Source organism: Podarcis muralis, chromosome 2, assembly GCF_964188315.1.
Source record: "Podarcis muralis chromosome 2, rPodMur119.hap1.1, whole genome shotgun sequence".
NCBI classification, from domain to species: domain Eukaryota; kingdom Metazoa; phylum Chordata; class Lepidosauria; order Squamata; family Lacertidae; genus Podarcis; species Podarcis muralis.
In genome coordinates this window covers 109,574,847-109,599,591 of record NC_135656.1, presented here as the reverse complement: position 1 = coordinate 109,599,591, position 24,745 = coordinate 109,574,847, and the positions used below count along the sequence as shown (strand labels likewise).

At 47.0% G+C, this 24,745-nt stretch overlaps 1 protein-coding gene across 1 annotated transcript; it reads right to left on the bottom strand.

The window, feature by feature from the left end:
- Window positions 1-1,876: 1,876 nt before the first annotated feature.
- Window positions 1,877-14,505, bottom strand: LOC144326757 (vomeronasal type-2 receptor 26-like). Its single transcript, XM_077923540.1, has 6 exons — window positions 14,354-14,505; window positions 12,879-13,170; window positions 10,948-11,784; window positions 5,225-5,452; window positions 3,486-3,612; window positions 1,877-2,781 (listed from the first exon to the last, which is right to left on the bottom strand). The coding sequence occupies exons 1-6, from the start codon at window positions 14,503-14,505 to the stop codon at window positions 1,877-1,879; spliced, it is 2,541 nt and encodes an 846-aa protein (XP_077779666.1).
- Window positions 14,506-24,745: the final 10,240 nt, after the last annotated feature.

Sequence of the window (24,745 nt, the reverse complement as noted above, 5' to 3'; positions counted from 1 at the left end):
CATATATATATATATCCAAATCTGGTGGAAGAAATGATTGATATTTTGGGGTTTGAATTATTTTTATTTATTGACAATGCTCAAAAGTGACCTCTGGAAAAATGCTGTGAAATTCTGGTCACAGGGACACAAATCAATCACAATGATTTTGTTAATTGCAGGGGATGTATAATCACCTCTTTGCATGCTCTCTCTGAGGCAAATGCACAGGTGCGCGGCAGGAGAAAACATGTTTGCAAAAGTTCACCCAAGTCATGTCATGCTTTCCTATGGGACAATTGGAAGGGCACTGAACTTGAATTTTTATTATTATGGTCACAGACCAGTTCTGGCTCACAATATCAGGAAAATCATAAAACACATCAGGAATACATTGAATTGCAATTGGGTATAACATAGACAATACAGATATAGCAGTTAATATATATATATAATCTTGATCACTAAAATATAACCTAAAACTGTCATTTAAAACCTTAATCATTTTGGTAGTACAGCTTGTTCCCTAAGTTTTATGGCAGTCACACAGAATTTGGCCACCCTTGGCGTGATCTCTGGATCCTTGTCCTCTACCAGGAGTTTTAGACATTGAAGTTCGGAACCAGGCACTGAACTTGGACCATGTTTAGCGGAGCTGTGGGCGACCATCAGTTGACCATAAGTGTCATCTTGTATTTTGCCTAAGGCAGAAAAATGCCTTTGGACAACCCTGGGAAGCAGTTTCCTTTGTCACCACTGGCTCCTGAAAAAGAAGGTTGTCAGTGTGCAGCAAGGTGTCCCGTGCCTCCACAATATAATCAGTTATTGTCCTTAGAGAAAGAGGAGCTGAAAAACCAGGAGAAAATATAACTACAGAGTCTAAATTGTGAGAACAACGTGTGAGACTGCGTTGCATCTTTACTGATGCCATTGTGCAGATGTTACGGGAGAATTCTTAACATACGATTTACATTTTGGGGTGGAGGATAAATAAATGTGAAGAACTTCGCCCCTTTTCTTTTAAATTGAAGGCTTTTATCTGTCAAAATTGTTACTATATTTATAAAGCACCAGTACTATAGATGAGAGTTTATAGCGTAGTATCACTGCCACAAAACTACAGGTCCCTGTAGGCAGAGATCAGCAGCCTGGCTGCTGTTGAATCTAAACCTCTTTTTTGAATGCCCCCAAAACCAGCAGTTCCAGAGAGCCAGTGTGGTGTAGTGGTTAAGAGCAGTGGACTTGTAATCTGGTGAACCGGGTTCGATTCCCGGCTCCTCCACATGCAGCTGCTGGGTGACTTTGAGCTAGTCCCACTTCTCTGAAGTCTCTCAACCTCCCTCACCTCACAGGGTGTTTGTTGTGGGGGAGGAAGGGTCTTCTTCTGCTGCTTCATGGTGACATGGCATGTACTCAGAGACATTCCTTCGAAGGAAGATGGCTACTCCATGATAATAATAATAAAAGTTTTGAAAAAATCTGAAAGTCCACATACACACATACATAGTTATGAAATTTAGTTTGACACAACAATCTTTCAGAATGTATTGGAAAAATAATATAGAAAGGTTTATTGTTTTGTGTACATTCGATTGTAAGATAAAACATATGTGAAGGGACTTGACATGAAGTCAAAATTGAAGAAAATATTTTGTAAGATAAAAGGGGGAAATATTTACTTTCTTTATTATCACTTTTTGGGGGGTGTCTGTACATATGTGTGTTTTTGTATGGAATGTTTGGAAGGAAATAAGATGGTAAATAACAAATAACAAACTAAATATTCATGTATGTAATTTTTATTTCTCAATTATATTTAGTGGTTGTATGGTTGTAATTTTTTTGAAACATAAAATCATTCAATAATTTTATTTTATTTTTATAAAAAAACACAACCTTAATCTTTCCTTCTCATCATTAAGTGCACCTTTGTATTCAAATCAGGCCTGATGACAATGATGTAGCATTTGGGAAGGAAAATGCAGCCCAGTAACCCCGCACTGGAAGCCAAGATGGAGAAGATCTGCACAGCCACCGTGTATTTCCCCTTGGTGCTCAAGTAAGTTGGCACAAAGGAGACCCAAACACTGCAAAACACCAGCATGCTGAAGGTGATAAACTTGGCTTCGTTGAAACCTCCAGGCAGCTTCCTGGCGAGGAAAGCAACTGTAAAAGAGATGGCAGCCAGAAGAGCCATGTAGCCAAGGGCAGAATAAAACATAGTGACGGACCCTTCATTGCACTGGAGAATGATCTGTCTGACCTGGGAATCCATGTCCAGTTCTGGGAAGGGGGGAGATATTCCAATCCAGGCAATACAGATGCCAAACTGAAAGACAGAACCAAAGAAGACAATGCCATTCGCCAGACTCTTTCCCACCCACTTGCTAATTCTGTTCCCTGGTTTTGTGGCCATGAATGCCAAAAACACAGTTATAGTTTTTGCCAGCACAGAAGAGACGGCGACCGAGAAGATGATGCTGAAGATGGTTTGGCGGAGAAGGCAGGTGACCTTTTGAGGCTGACCGATGAATAGAAAGGAGGACAAAAAGGAAAGCAGGAGAGAAACAAGGAGGATGTAAGTGAGGTTTCGATTGTTGGCTTTAACAAGTGGAGTGTCTTGGTATTTAATGAAGATTCCCAAAATAGTACTTGTGATTAGGCACAAGAATAGGGCAAAGAAAACCAAGGTGACCCCCAGGGGTTCTTCATAGGAGAGGAAGACTATAGTCTTGGGGATACATTGATCCCTCTCATTGTTTGAGTATTGATCTTCTGGACACTGATGACATTGATCTGCATCTGAAAGAAAACATTATTTTGTACATCAAACCCCAGAAATTTCTGTATCATCAATATATTCCCTACCTAAATGGAGCATCTTTTTTTCTTTTTAGTAATTTTATTCAATATTCTGAATTGTACTGCAGTTCATAAGCATAGTGAGTTTATGAGGTTTAAGGTTTCTTTACAGCTGGGTTCGGTTTTCTGTGTCTGTCTCATCATTTAATCTTGTGTTTGTGTGTGGGTATGCCTGCATTGTGAGTCTATTCTACACTGTCCAGCAGATACCAAATTTAGCAAACTAATGCCCTCTACAGGGGCTGCTGTGGATCAAAATTTCATGTCTCAGTTTTTTAAAAAGAAGAAATCGATGGCCATTTTGGTTTTGCAGTGCAAGTCAATTGGCTTTTCAGGAGATTTGTATTTACTGGATCACAATCTGGATTTGAATTCAGTGCAGGTCAGATCAGGTCTGGAATGAATCAGGTCTGATCCAGATTTACAAGTCATGACTGCAAATCAAAGTGGGGTGAAGTCTATGCACAGCTTTTCTGCCATTGCAATTTTGTGATTAGCAGTGTAGCACCACTGAAACAACTCATGACAAGTCTTGAGATTTCTTTCCAAATGTCTCTTTTTAGATCTAGCATGATTACTGGTACATTCACAGTGAACTTGCTCTTCATCCCTCAGAGCCTGCTGTTCCTTCAAAGCTGTTTTACCTGTGTGACTAGAAATGGCTCCTTCTAGGCATGGGGCGCATTTATAGCAGCAAATTTGCTGTCCTTCTGGTACCACTTTGCTGGATCCAGGCTGGCAGCTTTCTGAACATGTGGAATGGGGCCTTGTCTAAAGGGCATCAAAAAAACGAACAGCATTTTAGGAGCTCTTGCATTCTCTGTAGGTACTATACCATTCTGCTCTGTGTCTTAGAAAACATAATAATAATAATAATAATAATAATAATAATAATAATAATAATGATGATGATGTCAGGGCCGCCTCAGGTCCCAGCTCACAAGAGACCAACGCCGAGTCCACTTTATATTCAAATATCTTTATTGCAGTACATAGTACATTCCACAGCCGAGGCGCGCAGCCCCACGTCTGTTACGCTTAGACCGCTGAAGTCCCCTCTGAGTCAGTCCCGCCTCTACACCAGTTTAAGAGGCTTGTCCTGCTCCACCTTTTCCGTTCCTTCCTTTTCCGCAGGGTCTTCCTGCCCCCTGGGGTTTCGCCCCTCCTGGATTCCCCTGACGCTGAATCCCCAGACAACTCTTCCCCCCTCCTGCGTGCTTTGGGACCTGGCTCCTCCTCCGGGCTCTCTGTATTTCCGCGCGCCTCCACATTTGAACTCCGTTCCGGCGGGGAAGCCGGCCCCGATTCCCAACTCCCACTCGGGGTTCCCCTGCTTCTCCCCTGCTCCTGACGAGTCCCCCCTGTGACTCCCCTTGGCCTGACCACAGGCGCCCCCTTTTGGGAATCCTCCGATTCACTTGAAAGACTCATGGAATCCCTTAAGTCATTGTCATCCTCTTCCTCGTCGCCCTGGGATTCTTCCCCCTCGCTCTCAGTCTCCTCCCTCATCTGTGCCTCTTCCCCTGAACCCCTGAATAATAATAATAATAATAATAATAATAATAATAATAATAATAATAATAATAATTTATACCCCGCCCTCCCCGGCCAGAGCCAGGCTCAAGGTGGCTAACACCAGTAAAATCATAATAGGAAAAAAACCCCAATTTAAAATACAGGTTAAAATGCAATTTAAAATGCAGCCTCATTTTAAAAGTAACCCATAGATCCAAACCATAAGGGGAGGGAAAACATAAGGGTCAGACTGAGTCCAAACCACTGGATCAGGTTCCTCATTCTTGCCTTAAAAAATGATCTATATCTATATCCAGTGTTTTCTTTCTTTAAAAAAAAAAGTTTAGGGGTACTCTCATTTTCCTACTCACATTGAAATACTGCTTCTCAATGAGACCAAACTTAGATTCACAAAATGTTTAGGAGTATGTGTACCCCTGCGTACCCCCAGTAATCATACAGCATTACTATATTTAAATAACAAATGTGAGGTTGCAGCTGAGACCAGCTTTTACATTTACTTTTACTGTATTTTTCGCTGTATAAGACGCACCAGACCACAAGACGCACCTAGTTTTTGGAGGAGGAAAACAAGAAAAAAATAATTCTCAATCTCAGAAGTCAGAACAACAAGAGGGATCGCTGCGCAGTGAAAGCAGTAATCCCTCTTGCTGTTCTGGCTTCTGGGATAGCTGTGCAGCCTGCATTTGCTCCATAAGACGCACACACATTTCCCCTTACTTTTTAGGAGGGAAAAAGTGAGTCTTGTAGAGCAAAAAATACGGTAATTTGAAATGTACATCTTCCAGCTCTCAGCTTGTGCTCCCAGCTACTACAGTACAGCATAAAACACGAATACACTCCCCACCTGGTTGAACCATTTGGGCCACACAGTGGCCTCTTCGTCGATAGTCATCTCTAGACCTGAGGACTCCTGGGTCTCCAACTTCCCCACTTTCACTCTTACGGCAGTTTGGTTAGGAAATGTGACCAAATTCACAATATCGTAGTCAGCCACCAGCTCCCTATCCTCATCAAAATGCACCTCGTCCTCCGTAGTACTGTTGAAACGGACGCTTCTCAGAAAAGGGGGAAGCTAGTAAGAGAGAGAAAGAGTCTCAAAATCTGTAAATGAATTAGATTCATCTCTTCTTCCACCCCAATCTTCATTTTTAAAAATTTATTTGAAAGAAACAGGGGTAGTCCTTGAATGTGGCAACAAGTGTGGCAACAAGTGAAAACAAGTTTGGATCTATGATTTTTTTTGGGGGGGGGCGGGAATTCATGAAAACAATTGTTTTGCTCAGTTCCACAGCTAGTGGTTAAGAGCGGTAGTCTCGTAATCTAGGGTTCGCGTCTCCGCTCCTCCACATGCAGCTGCTGGGTGACCTTGGGCCAGTCACACGAGATTTGGGAGAGAATGTTTCCTGCATTGCAACGTCTGCCTTCCGCTCCTAACTGTTCTCTCCCTATGCCTTCTTCTCCTCCTGTCAGCATCTGAGCTTGGCTGACAATGAGCCCTACATGAAAGAAAATACTACATGAACACAAAACCTTACAGTCAACCCATAATATTGATATATAAAATGTTAAGTCGTGGGTTGACATAGCAGCCGGCACAGCGATCTCTTCAAGTAGCTCTTTATTATGATAAGCTGGAATAGAACTGACAGTGAACAGCTCAGCCGGCCTGTATTTATAGGCAGCCGGCTGTCACATTGTAACCACAACAGCCCAGAGTTCCCGCCTAAAATAACTGCCGCGGACCTGAGTGAAAACTATCTACAGACCTGAGTGAAAACTATATACAGTATCCCCCTGTTGGCCCAGGGTGAAACTACACTACATAACACCCCTCCCCACCGAGATAAGGCGTTAGTTACAATCGTAATGGTTTCCTTATATACAGCACTACGCGTAATGGTTCAATTAGGCACAAAAGCATATCGGTTACATTTCCCATACTTAGACCAACAGTGATACCTGTCCAACAACATAGTCCTTTAAATGAGTTGGGCGCTTGGAAACTCTGCCAGACCGCCGGGGACTGGTAGCCAAGTCCGGAGGGCCACACAGTTCTCGCTGAGGCTGTGGTGCGACCCTAGGTGGCGTTGGAACCAACTCCCCTGGATCCGCTGCTGTGAGTGGAGCCTCCGCAAGTGGAGTGGTCTGAGTCTGTTCTGAGACGGCTTGGTTCGGCTCCACGCTGGCAGTTTGCGAGGGAGGTGTAGGTGGGGCCTCGCCATCTGTACGTGTCTCTTCTGGAGCCGCAAGCGCAGTTGGGGGCACCTCGGTAGTGTCCAAGTCCCCAACCCTGCGCCTAAGTTGGTCTATGTGCCGTCGCCACAAGCGCCCGTCTTCGAGTGCCACCTGGTACGAGCGAGGTCCAGTGACTCCCACTACTGTGGCTGGCACCCAAGGGATGTCCCCCACATAGTTCCGGGCAAAGACCTGGTTTCCTGGGACAAATGACCGTGGTGCGTTGGCACAGCCTGGGGGTTCAGCCACGGCAAAGTCTGGGTGTAGCCGGTCGAGCGGTGACCTGAGGCGGCGGCCCATAAGCAGTTCCGCAGGACTCCTCCCTGTGGCCGCATGAGGGGTGATGTGTTGCGCGAACAAGTATTCGGCGACCCGCTCATGCCAGTCTCCCCGGTCCAGGCGCGCCAGTGCCTCTTTTGTCGAGCGCACCATTCTTTCCGCTTGCCCGTTGCTGGATGGATGAAAGGGTGCCGTTAGGGCATGGCGGATGCCCAGTCCCAAAAGATACCGCTCAAACGTGCCTGACGTGAACTGCGGTCCGTTGTCAGAGACAAGGACATCAGGACACCCATGCGTTGCAAACAGGCCTCGCAGCACCCGGATGACAGCTTCGGTAGTGGTGGAGGGCATCAGGGCGACCTCCAGCCATTTGGAATAGGCGTCCACCACTACCATAAAGGTCCGGCCGTGAAAGGGGCCAGCCAGATCGATGTGCACCCTCGACCAGGGTGTCTTTGGCGTCTCCCACGTGTATCCCTTAGCTGCCGGTGGTGCAGGCCTCGACTCCTGGCACGCTTGACAGGCGGACACCCAGGCAGTGATGGCATCGTCCATATTAGGCCACCAGACGTAACACCGAGCCAACGCCTTCATTTTGACAATTCCCGGGTGGCCAACGTGCAGAGCCTCCAGGACGCGCTGACGGAGTCCCTGGGGAATCACGACGTGGTCTCCCCACAGCAGACAGCCGCGATGAGCTGAGAGTTCATGTTGTCTGGTTGCGAAGGGCTGGAACTCCGATGCAAAGGGCCCTTGTGGCCACCCCCTCCACACCCAGTTGAGCACCCGGCTGATGGTGCGATCCTGGGCAGATGCGGAGGCCACAGTGGCAGCCGACACAGGCGCTGCCGGAAGATCCTCAATCAGAAGGAGCGATGAAGCTGGAGCCGGGTCTTCCACAAATGCTGGAAGAGGGCAACGGCTGAGGGCGTCGGCATGGCCCATCGATTTCCCCGGGCGGTGGATGAGCCGGTAGTGGTAGGCAGCCAGGAAAACAGTCCATCGCAGCATGCGTGGTGAGAGGACCGGTGGAGTTGGACGATCACCGGCGAGGAGGCCCAGGAGTGGCTTGTGGTCAGTGATGAGGTCAAAAGTCCTGCCATAGAGGTATTCATGAAACCTCTTCACTCCAGCCACAAGTGCCAATGCCTCCTTGTCGAGCTGGCTGTAATTCCGTTCCGTCGGAGATAGTGTCCTGGAAAAGTAGGCGAGCGGTGCTTCTCTTCCATCTGGAAAACGGTGACTAAGGACAGCCCCGATGCCAAAAGGTGAGGCGTCGCAGGCAAGGACCAGCGGCCTGGATTCACTGTACTGTACCAGCACACTGTCCGAAGAAAGGAGAGCCTTGACCGCGTTGAAGGCCGCCGTCTCCCGATGACCCCAGGCCCAAGGCGTCTTAGTGCTAAGGAGTCGGTGAAGAGGCTCAGCCACTGTGGCTTTGTGGGGCAGGAACATGTTATAAAAGTTCAGCAGCCCCAGGAACGCCTGCAACTCCGTTTTGTTCTTTGGAGTGGGGGCCTGCTGGATAGCGCGGATCTTGGATGTGGTTGGATGAAGACCGGAGGCATCGATAAGATAGCCCAGGAACTCTACCTGTGGAACGGCGATCTGGCACTTCTCCCTTTTTACCTTGAGCCCGGCCTCCTGGAACCTGGTCAGCACGGCACGGAGGCGCTCGAACAGCTGCTGGTGTGAGTCTGCAGACACCAAGACGTCATCAAAATATGGTACCACGCCCGGAAGCCCTTGCAGGAGACGCTCCATAAGGCCTTGGAAGATGCCAGGAGCCACACTCACCCCGAACTGCAACCGGCGGCAACGGAATGCCCCCCGGTGGGTGACGATCGTCTGGGCTTCAGCAGTGGCATCATCGACTGGCAGTTGTTGATAGGCTTGGGCAAGGTCCAGCTTAGCGAAGACCTTACCCTCACCCAGGGAATGCAGCAGGTGTTGGACAACAGGAACCGGATAAGCGTGCTGCTGAAGTGCCTTGTTGATCGTGCACTTGTAGTCAGCGCAGATTCTCACCGACCCATCTGGCTTGACAGGCGTGACGATGGGGGTTTCCCACTTTGCGTGGTCAACCGGCTCCAAAACTCCTTGGGCGATCAGTTTGTCCAGTTGTTCGTCCACCTTAGCCTTGAGAGCAAAGGGAACCCGGCGTGGCTTTAGCTTGATGGGTGCGACTTGTGGATCCAGGCTAAAGGAGATGGGCGTACCTGTATATTGGCCCAAGGTGCCGTCAAAAACCTCGGCAAAGTCTTTGACCAGACCCTCAGTCTCTGCGTTAGAGATGCAGTTGATGCCGGTGACTTCCAGGCCGAGGGCATCAAACCAGTCTAGCCCTAGGAGGCTTGGCCGCTGACCTTCGACCACCACCAACCGGAGCAGGCCCGAAAAATCCTTGAAGGCGATCCGGAACCGGCCAACGCCTACCACGGGAACGTCGTTTCCCTGGTAGTCTCTCAGGTGTACGCGGTGAGAGTCGAGTTGCCTTTTGGACACTCTGGGTACCAGTCTTTTGATGGTGCTCCATGACACGATGGACAGGGCAGACCCGGTGTCGATCTCCATGTCACATGGAGCTCCTTCAATGAGCACCGTGACGTTCAGCTTGCGTCTCGTAGGCGAGTCGGTTTGGCCAATCGTGGTTCCAGACGGGCAGCGGCAGTTGGTGAGAGCGAAACAACTTTCCTTGGCAGACTGGAGTGAAGACTTGGACTTGCGAGTCGATGAAGGGGGGTGTCAGACGGAGCCGATCGGCAGACCTTAGCGATGTGGCCCCTTCTGGAACACCTCCTACAGATGGCGTCTCTGAATCGACACTTGGCACGGGAATGGTTGCCTCCGCAGCCAGCACATTCCGGTTGGCCCTTGGACTTCTGTTGGAACTTCCTGCGCTCCCGCTTTGTCTGGTGCACATCATCGTCTTCACTGGAGGATGCCTCCTCACTGCTGGCCTCTTCATGATGCACCGGAACGGGCTCCCTAGCAAGACGCAGGCTGCTGGACTTGCGGATCTCCTGAGCGGAGCGTTCAGCAGCTTCTGAGGCCACAGCCTCCTCAATGGCTTTCTGTAGCGTGAGGTCTGGCTTGGCTAGGAGACGCCGTTGCAGATGGATGTCCCGGACCCCGCAGACGATTCGATCCATCAGGGCATCGTCTAAGTCTCGGAACTCACAGTGCATTGCAGCCTGTCGCAGGGCGGTGGTGTAGTTGTTGATTGACTCCCCCTCTGCCTGGTTCCTGTGGTAGAACGCATGGCGGGCAGCAATCTTGGACGGCTTTGGTGCGTAGTGGTTGCGGAGCTTCTCTTGGATCGTGTCCCATGGTGATGCCTGGACTGCTTCAGGCGCAACCAACGCTCGGGCCGTCGCAAACACCTCAGGCCCACAGAGGCTGAGGAATAGGCCCCGCTTCCGATCCTGTGATACTGCTGTCAGTTCGTTGGCTTGGAGGTAGCAGTCGAACCGAGCGAGGTAGGAGTCCCATGATTCAGAGGCTGGCGCAAACGGCGGTAGAGGCACAAGTGAAGCCATGATTCCGATGCCGGCGTGAAGGGCGATGGATGGAACACAGTGCTCTAGCCAGAACAGTCAGCTCTGAACTGGTTCTGCCCAGTGATTTCGCTCAGTGATTTCGCTCTGTGATTCAGCTCAGTGATTCAGCTCAGTTCAGAGGCTGGCCGCATCTGGCTGTGCTCTGATGTCCATCCATCCCACCTTCGTCGCCAGTGTTAAGTCGTGGGTTGACATAGCAGCCGGCACAGCGATCTCTTCAAGTAGCTCTTTATTATGATAAGCTGGAATAGAACTGACAGTGAACAGCTCAGCCGGCCTGTATTTATAGGCAGCCGGCTGTCACATTGTAACCACAACAGCCCAGAGTTCCCGCCTAAAATAACTGCCGCGGACCTGAGTGAAAACTATCTACAGACCTGAGTGAAAACTATATACAGTATCCCCCTGTTGGCCCAGGGTGAAACTACACTACATAACATAAAATTTGATGAAAAATTCACCTACAATGGATCTCTTTCCCTCTCCTTCTTACCTGCCATGGGCTTATGCTCAGAAAATCCACTCTTCTGTCTTCTGCAGGCATCACGTGGCTAGATACAGATGTGAGGAGCTCATGGAAGGCATGTGCCACAACATAGACTGCATTATAAACATTGTAGCTCTCAGCAGACATTCTTTTCTCAAGCCAATGTGTGTGGAAATCGTCAAGCTTTCTCTTCCCCATACATCTTTTCCAGGTTTTTCTTGACCATCTATGGTTGGAATCAGAGCAATCAAATGCTTCTGACCAAAACTGATCGAGGAAATATTCATCTTGAATCAATAGGTGGTCTTGGAATTTTGACCTCTTGTTTGTTTGGATGGTAAAGGACAATGCACCGTGGAAGGATTTGACATCCCAGAATGCAAAAGATGCGCTTAAGGTGAAACCCCACAGAGCTGTGGAGACCCAGACTTTCCCTACAGGGGTCCATTTTCCTTCTTCAATCCTGTTCAGTATGACAGGCAACAGACACATGGAGTCCGGATCCCCAAAGTAAATGATCACGTTAGCTTTTCTCTGTGTAAGGTGCGCTTCCAAATAGGAAGGTTTTCTGCGTAAAACATGGACGCCAGCAGCAATTAGTTGTTGAATCCTATCTGTGAAGGCTACACAAATGCCGTTCACAAAGAATATTGTCTTCATGGTTCTCAAGAACCAATCTCCACCATCATGCTTGGGAGCAATGAGACCGACCCACATCCACCTGAAATGGAGGAGCATTTTCACCATCCCCATGTACTGGTGAGTTTCCTTTGGGCTCATCCAGTAGGAAGAGGGAAACTGGGATTTATCATTCAGAATATTGTTGACAAAGACGTAAGTGAGCTAGTAAGAAAAGGAATCAATGTTTAGTGTGGGAAATAATGCTCAGACATTGCCAGCCTAAAACCTGCTTAGCTGCACATCCTTACACATGCCGCACTGAGCTCAGTTGAACTTACTCCCAGCTAAGTGGATACCAAATTATGGACATTTCTTTCCAATCACCCTATGCTTGACTACCTTTGCGGAGCTGTTTCTGGAGCACAGCCTTGCATCTGTGCTCTGGACAAACTTTCCCAAACCGAACTCGTTTGCCTCCATTTTTCTTGCTGACACACCGAACAATCAAGTTCTTACAGATGCAGGCCAGGTATTATGTGGCACCTGTAAAAATAAAGTTCAATTCTGCCAATCAAAGGGGTCCAGTGGGGACGCATGGGGTGCGGCACTCTTGTAGGAAAACTGGTCCTGAGTTTTTGAGGAAACGACATGCAGAAGCAAATAACAATAAGAATTCTCCCATTTCACTTTGTTAGATGCTACTTGGGGAGGGCATGTTGATGTGTACTCGCAATGCAGCCTGCCTCTGTGTTCAGGGTTCCAGCCAGTCAGACACAACCTTTTTCCATGGATGCTATCACACACACACACACACACCCCCCACAGGTTTTCTAACCCCACACCCACTCTTGAACAATCAACTGGCATTCCAAAGCCCCATAGCAGGTTCAGACCTCCTTTAGCAGTTTCTGTATTTGTGTGGCCAGGCGTTGTCCCCCCCCCCCTCTCTCTATATATATAATCTAGCACCATGAAATAAGAAGACATGATCACTTGCATTTGGGTCAAATCAGACCAAAACTTTATTGATTACAGGTGGAAGAGGTTTGGCATTGTAGGCATTGTAGGAAACTAAAATGGCAGCTTCCACTTAAATGCCCTGGAACATTACAAGCTTAGGGGCATTTCAGAGTTTAGCCAGAAATGTAAATGGCGGCTCCAAGCTACTCTGGGGCCCACAGCAATGCTGCTGCTGCCATCCACTGCTGCCCAGTGCCAGAACTCGTGTGGTTCTGCTTTGATGAGAGATCTCTCTCAAGCTGACCCTGAGGAGAAAACCATCCTTCAATATCTGTGCATGCCTGTTATGTCCATACCTGAGGGACCTTGTAAACACCTAGCATGGTTGCCATCTGGAAAAAGGTTTCAAAGCCCCCTCCTTGAATAACAGCCAGGAGCTTTCCTTGCCTCCCACACTTGAAATTAGGGACCATCCAATGTCCGGTAGAGAACAGGTCTATGGTGGCTTCATAAGTATTTCTGACGCTGAAGCAGTTTTCATAGATGCTGTAGCCAAGGGTGATATTGGGTAAGAGCTCAGGGTTTTCATTGATCTCATTAATGGCAGAAAGGATAGCCAGGGCATGCTGGTAGTTCCTTTCCAACAGTCTGGAATGGAAAACAATTGGAATGTTTCATATAATCATAAATCTCAGCTCCTGTGGTATTTCATAATACCAGGAGAGGAAGGAGAAATCTTGTTCTATAATTCTCCATGACTTAGTTATATCTCTGATTAAAGTCTCAACCAACAAGCAAGTAATATGCAACCATCTATATATACAAGAAAAAGACAGATCTCTATATATTGGTAGTGTGGCTAATTGGAGTTATATCAGTTTCCCCAAAACGTTAAGATACTTCTCCACTTCTTCAAATATTAAAAAAATTGCTGTATTTGGAACATTTATAAAAAGAACAGTCCTTTAGAGAATGCTTCCCTCTGCCTTCCCTGCAAAACATGGCAAGCCAGGAGTTAATTAACTATTAATAAACTATTAATAAATTGATACCTACAAACATCTATCAAGTTCAATCTATGTATGATTTCACACTAAGGTATTTAAAGGGATTTATAGATAAGTTGGAAAATATGGGAATTTCTGCATTGTATGATTAATATCTAGCAATTTATAGGTGGTTTTGTGCTCATTTTATACCTGGATTTTTCTCCCAATATTTATCTCTATAAATCAGTACAACTGATTATGTCCTACTGAACACAAAGGAACTTACTTCCAAGTAAACAGTCACAATGAGGTTTACTTCCAAGCACAGATGGGAGAGAAATTGTATTAAACAGAGGGGGAAATGTGGAGAAGCAAACTTATAAATGGGAAAAGGAGAAACCGAAATTGCCAGGTTCACGCAACCCTATTTCCAAGAACACTGTAATCAAGTAACTCTCTGTGACTTCTTTTCAAATGTGTTGCTGTGTAGAGTCCTTCTGATCAGGATTGTAGCCAGCCAGTCATGCCCCTTTCCTGGATATGCCAGTCGATCCCTCCAACAGTTTTACTAACAGCACTCTGCCTGCATTCTGTGTCCACTAAGCTTTCCTTTTTTAAAAAATAAAATAAAACGTGTTTTTCCAAATGCCGGGATTCACCCAAGCCAAACGAAACCTTCCATTATGTCTAAATGATGTTGTTCTTTTCTATATAAGAATCTAAACTCAGAGAATGAGTTCCCTATTAGCACAGACCTCACAGCAGTTTACAGGGACAGGCAGTTGCACGTAAGATCAGAATTGGCTGAGGACAATTAAAAGCTAAGAGCAAACAACACTTACGGGAAGAAGTCGTGGACAGGGTTAGACCTGAAAGCATGTGTCGGGTACACAGCTGTCCTCACAGGTATAACTCCACTAATAAAGTAGTCTCCTGGTCTGTAATAATTATTTGGAGACATTCGTAGGCTCGAGAGATCTCTGGGTCTGTTCATCGCTAACCCCAAGTGCAAATGAAGCAATAGCAGTAGCAGCAGAGTCATTTTTGGCAGAAACAAGCAAGCCAGAGGCACCCTCCAATCTGCAAAGAAAAACAGAATTGCCTTGCAAGCCTCATCCTATGCTTGACTTTGCAGAAGAAGATGCCAAGTCTGGCTTGTGTGTTAAAGGAGTTGTAATGAAACATCAGACTATCAGACCATGTCTGTTGGTCTAAATCCCAGCCCTCATCCTTACTAGCCCACTAAATATATTCATGTTGCTCTCTTTCCAATTTTGGAGCAAGAAGTTATCAGTGATTCTTGGTTCCTTGGTGGTGGTGGTAGTAGTAGTAGTACTGACCTCCAAAGTCACCTATGGAAAAACCCTGTTGAATTTTGGTCACAGGAACACAAAATCAATCACAATGATTTTGATAATTGCAGGGGATGTATAATCACCTCCCCAAAGTTGTACACTTTCTCTGAGGGTACTTGCACAGGTGCACAGCAGAAGAAAACATCTGCAAAAGTTCAGCCTGAGCTATGTCATGCTTTCTAATTAAACAATTGACAGGACAGAAAACTTGGACTAATGTTTATTGGAGGTGTTAGTAATCTTGACCCTCCAGACTTCTTTCATAAATATGTGAATTCCCTTTTTGATACAATATATGTAGGTCCTCTTTATTTTTCTTTGTGGTCCTTCCTCACCCTTGATGTGCCAGATTCTGGAGGGTGCTCAGCTCTCAAGGTCAAAGGAGCCTTTAAAAGAGGGTGTCTGGTTTGCATGAGAATTGAAAAGTTAACCCGGTGTTTCTCAAACAATGGTCTAGGATTGAATAGTCCCAGGCCTGGTTTTGGTATAGAAACTGCCTTGATTGGCCTGTATGATGACTTCTACTGGGAGAGAGAGGGAGGAGCATGTCCCAGTTAATTATTCTTGATCTCTCAATGGCTTTCAATACCAAATGTGTTCTGCTGGAGCAGCTGTCCAAGTTGCTGATGGGCAGCACTGCTCTGTGGTGGTTCAGGTCCTACCTAGATGGTCACTTTCAGAGGATGGTGCTTGGGGCATATTTTTGGCCCTGTGTGTGGCCCTGTGGAGCCTCCAATGTGGGGTTCCACAGGGTTCAAGTTGATCCCTCATGCTGTGCAAAATGAAAGTGAAACCACTGAATGAGGTCATCCACGGCTGTCTTTAGCAGATGTGGTGCCGGGGTGCAAATTACCACGGATTGTAAGGGGGGTGAAGCTGCGCACTGCCAGCCATTGGGGGGGGGGGTTGCACAACTCTCCCCCATGCCGCTGCAGGAGAGCAATCCCTGCGGAGGCTTGGGAGGCAAACTGCACGCCCGCCAACCATATGGTTGATGGGGGTGCAGCTGGCAGGCATGCAGGGAAAGGGGAGGCCGCTGGCAAAGCCGCGCAGCTCCCCCACTTGCTGGGGTGCCCCTGAGAAGCCAACGCCCTGGCACAACGCACCACTAAGCCATATGGGAAAGACGGCTCTGGGGTCATCAGAAGTTTTGGAGCACTTTGTCAGCAATGTGTTGATGACACACTACTTTACATCTGCAGGTGTGACAGAGGAAATGGTAGATCAAGGTCTTGCTTAGCATTTGACTGGATGAGAACCAATAAATTGATGATTAATCCAGACGAGACTGACGCACTGTTAGCGGGTAGTTCCCTAGATTGGATTGATGGGATGCGGCCTGTTCTGGATGGGGTTACACTCCACCTGAAGGAGCAGCTCCATAGCTTGGAGGTACTTCTGGGTCCATTGTGGTCGCATGAGGCTGAAGGGACCTTGGTGGTGCAGAGTGCCTTCCACCAGCTTCTATTAGCTTCAGCTGGTGTCCCAGTTGCACTGCTATCTGGATGGAGATAGCTTAACTTCCATTGTCTAATCTCTAGTTTTGTTGTTGTTTAGTTGTTTAGTCGTGTCCGACTCTTCGTGACCCCCTGGACCAGAGCACGCCAGGCCCTCCTGTCTTCCACTGCCTCCCACAGTTTGGTCAAATTCATGTTCGTATTGTGAATTTGGTCACATTTCCTAACCAAACTGCCGTAAGAGTAAAAGTGGGGAAGTTGGAAACCCAGGAGTCCTCAGGTGTAGAGATGACCATCGACGAAGAGGCCACTGTGTGACCCAAATGGTTCAACCAGGTGGGGAGTGTATTTGTGTTTTGTGCTGTCCTGTAGTAGCTGGAAACACAAGCTGAGAGCTGGAAGATGTACATTTCAAATTAAAAGTAAATGTAAAAGCTGCTCTCAGCTGCAACCTCACATTTGTTATTTAAATATAATAATGCTGTATGATTACTGGGGGTACGCAGGGGTACACATACCCCTAAACATTTTGTGAATCTAACTTTGGTCTCATTGAGAAGCAGTATTTCAATGTGAGTAGGAAAATGAGAGTACCCCTAAACATTTTTTTAAAAAGAAAAAAAGCACTGGATATAGCCAGTGTGGTATAGTGGTTAAGAGGGGTGGACTCGTAATCTGGTGAACCGGATTCGCTTCCCCACTCTTCCACATGCAGCTGCTGGGTGACCTTGGGCCAGTCACACTTCTCTGAAGTCTCTCAGCCCCACTCACCTCACAGAGTGTTTGTTGTGGGGGAGGAAGAGAAAGGAGAATGTTAGCCGCTTTGAGACTCCTTCGGGTAGTGATAAGGCGGGATATCAAATCCAAACTCCTCTTCTTCTTTTAAGGCAAGAATGGGGAACCTGATCCAGTTGCTCTGGTCCATCATTTGCTTCAGGAAGCAAAGGGGGATTTCAGTTTTCTAAGACATAGACCCATCAGAGCAGAATGGTATAGTACCTACAGAGAATGCAAGAGCTCCTAAAATGCTGTTTGTTTTCTTGATACCCTTTAGACAAGGCCCCATTCCACATGTTCAGAAAGCTGCCAGCCTGGATCCAGTAAATTGGTGCTAGAAGGACAGCAAATTTGCTGCTATAAATGCACCCCATGCCTAGAAGGACCCATATCTAGTCACACAGGTAAAACAGCTTTGTGTGGTTTTTGTTTAAAAAAATAATTTTTATTAGCCGACCAATCAAATCAAATCACATCATATCACATCACATATATTCCGAATTACAAAGCTGAATTTTAATTTTTTGTTGAGGGGACCCATATTTCAAGTTCCGAAGGGGGATTCCGATCATCTTCTTGCTACTGCGTTAATATCCAAATCAGTCCAAATAATGTTCATAATTCTATCCAGTCTTATCTTGCTGTTTCCACATCTCATCTTATTCGTATATATATTTTCTTTTTTTCTTTATGATCTCTTCTGATAATTTCCTTAAGCAGATAAACACCAATTAGAATCCTGTGTGAATTTTTCCGTTTGTCCAATCCTCATATCAAGATGGTTTCCATATATCATCACTTTCATAAATAACATCGCTCTTTCCATCATTCTCTCAAATCTGTCGCTCTTAAGTCCCTCTGAGGAGTCTCACCCACAATATAAAAACAGCTCTGTTCCTCCTCCCAGACTTAAGTCCTCCGACAGAACTTGCCAACATGGCGACGGTATTTTTAACTGCGCCATTCCAAAGCTCTTATATTTTCCACGATCTTCTTGAAACATGCTTTGGTTAGAAAATAATCTCCACACAGTCATAAATCCACAGCTTAAGTTATTAAAACGGCATTTCTGACTTGGGGGGGGCGGATTCTTGGTTAATCACATAGAGGAAAGAAAGGAAAGTTTTTTCCCCCTCCCCCATCCAGTCCCTTTGCCATACTGAGCCTTGGTGATCTTCTCATGATTTATTCTTATTCCCCCGACCCGTCTTGTTTATCAGAGATCTCTTCCGTTAGCAGTCTTTACTCCCCTTCCTTCCTTGAAATATGTGCAATTCGCTTCCTCCTAATTGTTTCTTTTGAAGTTATTGCAGCTAGAGGCGCAGATCAGAAACAGCGTCCAGGAGTGCCGAGATGCACAGGAGGGCTTTCTGCCTAGTGCCCCCATCCCCACAAATTTGGAGGGTGGTGTAGGGCACAGCAGGCAAGGGCAGCCCTCCCACAACCTTGGGGGGGGTAGGGAGGCTACTTACTCCCATCACAGCCTCCTAATTACCTCGTGTGGGTCGGAGAGATGTTATTGTCAGCCATCTTCCGATGCGCCCCAAGTGGCCCCTCAGGTAAAACAGCTTTGAAGGAACAGCAGGCTCTGAGGGATGAAGAGCAGATTCACTGTGAATGTACCAATAATCATGCTAGGTCTAAAAAGAGACATTTGGAAAGAAATCTCAAGATTTGTCATGAGTTGTTTCAGTGGTGTACACTGCTAATCACAAAATGGCAATGGCAGAAAAACTGTGCATAGACTTAACCCCACTTTGATTTGCAGTCATGACTTGTAAATCTGGATCAGACCTGATTCATTCCAGACCTGATCTGACCTGCACTGGATTCAAATCCAGATTGTGATTCAGTAAATACAAATCTCCAGAAAAGCCAATTGACTTGCACTGCAAAACCAAAATGGCGATCAATTTCTTCTTTTTTAAAAATAGAGACATAAAATTTTGAGCCACAGCAGCCCCTGCAGAGGGGATTAGCCAACAATTGAAACCTCACCTATACCCTCCTTGTTTCTCTCCTGCTTTCCTTTTTGTCCTCCTTTCTTTTCATCGGCCAGCCTCAAATGGTCACCTGCCTTCTCCACCAAACCATCTTCAGCATCATCTTCTCGGTCGCCGTCTCTTCTGTGCTGGCAAAAACTATAACTGTGGTTTTGGCATTCATGGCCACAAAACCAGGGAACAGCATTAGCAAGTGGGTGGGAAAGAGTTTGGCAAATGGTATTGTCCTCTTTGGTTCTGCCTTTCAATTTGGCATCTGTATTGCCTGGATCGGAATATCTCCCCCCTTCCCAGAACTGAACATGGATTCCCAGGTCACACAGACAATTCTGCAGTGCAATGAAGGGTCCGTCACTATGTTTTACTCTGCCCTTGGCTACATGGGCCTTCTGGCTGCCATCTCTTTTACTGTGGCTTTCCTAGCCAGGAAGCTCCCTGGCGGTTTCAACGAAGCCAAGTTTATCACCTTCAGCATACTGGTCTTTTGCAGTGTTTGGGTCTCCTTTGTGCCAACTTACTTGAGCACCAAGGGGAAATACATGGTGGCTGTGCAGATCTTCTCCATCTTGGCTTCCAGTGGTGGGTTACTGGGTTGCATCTTCCTTCCCAAATGCTACATCATTTTACTGAGACCTGATCTGAATACAAAGTCACACTTAATGATGAGAAGGAATAAGCATAAGCATAAGAGCATAAGAGGCCTGAACAGCTACCGGCAGCAATGGACAAAATGGTTTTAAATGTTTTAATTGTTTTTAATTTGCAGCACTTTAAATGGTGGTTGTTGTTTTTTATAATATTATATTATTTTATTATTTTATTTTTGCTTGGGGAGGGATAAGCATTTAGTCAGCGCTATTGTTTCTTGCTTTGTTTTGTTCTGTTTTGTTTTATTATTATCATTATTATTCTGTTAAATTATTATATAGTTTGTATTTTGCTTTTTAAGGGGTGGGGTCAGGGCTGCCTGGGAGTGGGTCCCAGCAAACAAAATGGCTGGGGCATGTTCCACAGGGGGGGATGCACTGGGACAACCGATCTCAGTGATCATGGGTAGGAGGAGGAGTTACGCTAAGACCAGACCATGTCATTACAGAGGAGGCAGGTTTAGTCGTTGTCTGAGGACTATCCCTGCCTCCAGGTCTGGTCCTGACCGGAAGGATACTGGAATCAGCAAGGGAAACCCACATGACCTGAAAGTGTTGCTGTGCAATGCCAGGTCAATGATGAATAAAACCACTGCCATCCACGACCTGATTGTGGATGGAGGATTTGACCTGGCATGTGTGACAGAGACCTGGTTGGATGAAGCAGATGGGCCTGTCCTTGCCGCTGCTTGCCCACCAGGTTTCTCTTACGCACAGCAACCCAGGTCATGTGGGCGGGGAGGGGGGGTTGCAGTGATTTTTAGGAAGTCATTAGTCTGCACCAGGCGTCCTATTGGGAAGACCCAGTTCTCTGAGTGCATGTTCTGGAAGTTGGGCAATAGGGGCAGTACAGGATTCCTACTGGTGTACCGACCTCCCCGCTGCACCAAGGATTCCCTGCCCGAGCTGCTTCAGGTCGTGGCGGATATGCTCCTGGAGACACCTAGCTTGGTTGTCCTGGGGGATTTTAACATCCATGCCGACACGACCTTACAAGGGGCCGCTCGGGACTTCGTGGAAAGCATGGCCTCCATGGGGCTGTCCCTGAATAAGTTTGGCCCAACTCATAGCCATGGACATGCCTTAGACTTGGTGTTCACCTCTATGGATGCTGGTGATCTGACACTAACTAAAAGCGAAACAAAAGAAGTGCCATGGTCAGATCACTTCCTGGTGCAACTGGACTTCTCCGCAACCCTTCCCCTCTGCAGGGAGGTGGGACCAATTCAGATGGTCCGCCCCCGCCACTTAATGGATCCAATTGGCTTCCAGAGAGTGGTAGGGGATGCTTTATCCCAAGTTGATGGCCTTTCAGCTGATTCCCTGGTGGCACGCTGGAATGCGGAGTTAACCAGGGCTATTGACTGTCTGGCTCCGAAGCGCCCTCTCCGATTGCATGGAGCCCGGACAGCCCCGTGGTTTTCCCCGGAGCTGAGGGTGATGAAACAATCGTTGAGACGGCTAGAGCGCCGGTGGCGGAAAACTCATTCTGAATCAGACCGGACACGGGCTAGAGCTCAACGTCGAGCCTACCAAGTGGCAATGGCGACGGCGAAGAGGGCCTTCTTCGCTGCCTCCATAGCATCTGCAGAAAACAGCAGCAGGAGACTTTTTCAGGTGGTTCGCAATCTATCGGAACCACCTGTACCACCGGGGCCTGGTAGGGACCCCAAGATCTCCTGCAATGCTTTTGCAAAGTTTTTTGCAGATAAAATCGCTCAGATTCAGAAGGGGGTAGACTCCACCGTGGGAGCAGGGCCAGGGCGGGAGAGTGCTAGAGTTCTGTCTGGTCCTGTTACATGGGATCAATTCCAGTCTGTTACCTCCGAGGATGTGGACAGGCTGCTTGGAAAAGTGAAACCGACCACCTGTCTCCTTGATCCTTGCCCATCCTGGCTGATAAAAGCGAGCCGGGAAGGGCTGGGCGATGGGCTCTGCGGGGTGGTGAATGCTTCCCTCTGTGAGGGAGCCTTCCCAGACCCGCTGAAAGAGGCGGTCATTAAACCGCTTCTTAAAAAAACATCTTTAGACCCGGCCAATTTGGCCAACTATCGCCCAGTCTCAAATCTACCATTCTTGGGCAAGGTGATTGAGCGGGTGGTTGCTGAACAACTCCAAGCACGCCTGGAGGAAACGGACCATTTGGATCCCTTCCAATCGGGATTCAGGTCTCACCATGGGACTGAAACTGCCTTGGTCGCGCTGGTTGATGATCTCCGGCGGGCTAGGGACAAAGGTGAGAGCTGTTTCCTAGTTCTGCTGGATCTCTCAGCGGCCTTTGACACCATCGACCATAACATCCTTCTGGACCGTCTAGAGGGGCTGGGAGCTGGGGGCACTGTCATACAGTGGTTCCGCTCCTTCCTCCTGGGTCGTGTCCAGAAAGTGGTGGTGGGGGATGAGTGCTCAGACCCCTGGGCTCTCACTTGTGGGGTGCCTCAGGGTTCTGTCCTCTCCCCCATGCTTTTTAATATCTATATGAAGCCGCTGGGAGAGATCATCAGGGGGTTTGGACTGGGTGTTCATCAGTACGCAGATGACACCCAGCTCTACCTCTCCTTTAAATCAGAACCAGTGAGGGCGGTGAAGGTCCTGTGTGAGTGCCTGGAGGCGGTTGGAGGATGGATGGCGGCTAACAGACTGAGGTTGAATCCTGACAAGACAGAAGTACTGTTTTTGGGGGAGAGGGAGCGGGTTGGTGTGGGGGATTCCCTGGTCTTGAATGGGGTAACTGTGCCCCTAAAGGACCAGGTGCGTAGCCTGGGAGTCATTTTGGACTCACAGCTGTCCATGGAGGCGCAGGTTAACTCTGTGTCCAGGGCAGCTGTCTACCAGCTCCACCTGGTACGCAGGCTAAGACCCTACCTGCCCGCGAACTGTCTCGCCAGAGTGGTGCATGCTCTAGTTATCTCACGCTTGGACTACTGCAACGCGCTCTACGTGGGGCTACCTTTGAAGGTGACCCGGAAACTGCAATTAATCCAGAATGCGGCAGCTAGACTGGTGACTGGGAGTGGCCGCCGGGACCATATAACACCGGTTCTGAGAGACCTGCATTGGCTCCCAGTACGTTTCCGAGCACGATTCAAAGTGTTGGTGCTGACCTTTAAAGCCCTAAACGGCCTCGGTCCTGTATACCTGAAGGAGCATCTCCACCCCCATCATTCAGCCCGGACACTGAGATCCAGCGCCGAGGCCCTTCTGGCGGTTCCCTCATTGCGAGAAGTGAGGCTACAGGGAACCAGACAGAGGGCCTTCTCGGTAGTGGCGCCCGCCCTGTGGAACGCCCTCCCATTAGATGTCAAAGAGATAAATAATTACCTGATATTCAGAAGACATCTTAAGGCAGCCCTGTTCAGGGAAGTTTTTAATATGTAATGCTGTACTGTTTTTAACACTGATTGGGAGCCGCCCAGAGTGGCTGGGGAAACTCAGCCAGATGGGCGGGGTATAAATAATAAATTATTATTATTATTATTATTATTAATGTTGTGTCTTTTTAAAAAATAATAATAATAATTTTTTGAATGATTTTATGTTACAAAAAACATTACAACCACACAACCACTAAATATAATTGAGAAATAAAAATTACATACATCAATATTTAGTTTGTTATTTGTTATTTACCATCTTATTTCCTTCCAAACACACATATGTACAGACACCCCCCAAAAAAATTGATAATAAGGAAAGTAAATATTTTCCCCCTTTTATCTTACAAAACCTTTTCTTCAATTTTGACTTCAAGTCAAGTCCCTTCACATATGTTTTATCTTACAATTGAATTTTCACAAAACAATAAACCTTTCTGTATAAATTTTCCAATACATTCTGAAAGATTGTTGTGCCAAATGTATTACTCAGCTAAATTTCAGAACTATGTGTGTGTGTGGACTTTCAGACTTTTTCAAAACTTTTATTATTATTCTTATTATCATGGAGTAGCCATCTTCCTTCGAAGGAATGTCTCTGAGTACATGCCATGTCATGATGATGAAGAAGAAGAAGAAGAAGAAGAAGAGGAGGAGTAGGAGGAGTTTGGATTTGATATCCCGCTTTATCACTACCCTAAGGAGTCTCAAAGCGGCTCACAATCTCCTTTCCCTTCCTCCCCCACAACAAACACCCTGTGAGGTGCGTGAGGCTGAGAGACTAGCCCAAGGTCACTCAGCAGCTGCATGTGAAGGAGCAGGGAAGCGAACCCAGTTCACCAGATTACAAGTCCACCGCTCTTAACCACTACACCACACTGGCTTTCTGGAACTGCTGGTTTTGGGGGCATTCAAAAAAGAGGTTTAGATTCAACAGCAGCCAGGCTGCTAATCTCTGCCTACCAGCTCTGTTCTATAAGTGATGGGGGTGGGGGGGTCTTTATCACCTTGTAAGCACTCCACATTAAGTGTTGTAGTTTTTGCACTTCCTAAAAATTACAGAAATTCTCTATTCCGCCTACAAGGAATATACAGATAGAGATTTTCAGTCCATTCAAATTAGACTGGAAGGTCCGGAAAGGAGGGACTTGTTTTTTGTGTGGCAGTGATACTACGCTGTAAACTCTCATCTGTAGCACTGGTGCTTTATAAATATAGTAACAATTTTGACAGATAAAAGCCTTCAATTTAAAAGAAAAGGGGCGAAGTTCTTCACATTTATTTATCCTCCACCCCAAAATGTAAATTGTATATTCAGAATTTTCTCTTAACATCTGCACAATGAAATCAGTAAAGATGCAACGCAGTCTCACACGTTGTTCTCACAATTTAGACTCTGTAGTTATATTTTCTCCTGGTTTTTCAGCTCCTCTTTCTCTAAGGACAATAACTGATTATATTGTGGAGGCACGGGACACCTTGGTGCACACTGACAACCTTCTTTTTCAGGAGCCAGTGGTGGCAAAGGAAACTGCTTCCCAGGGTTATCCAAAGGCATTTTTCCGCCTTAGGCAAAATAGAAGATGACACTTATGGTCAGCTGATAGTCGCCCACAGCTCC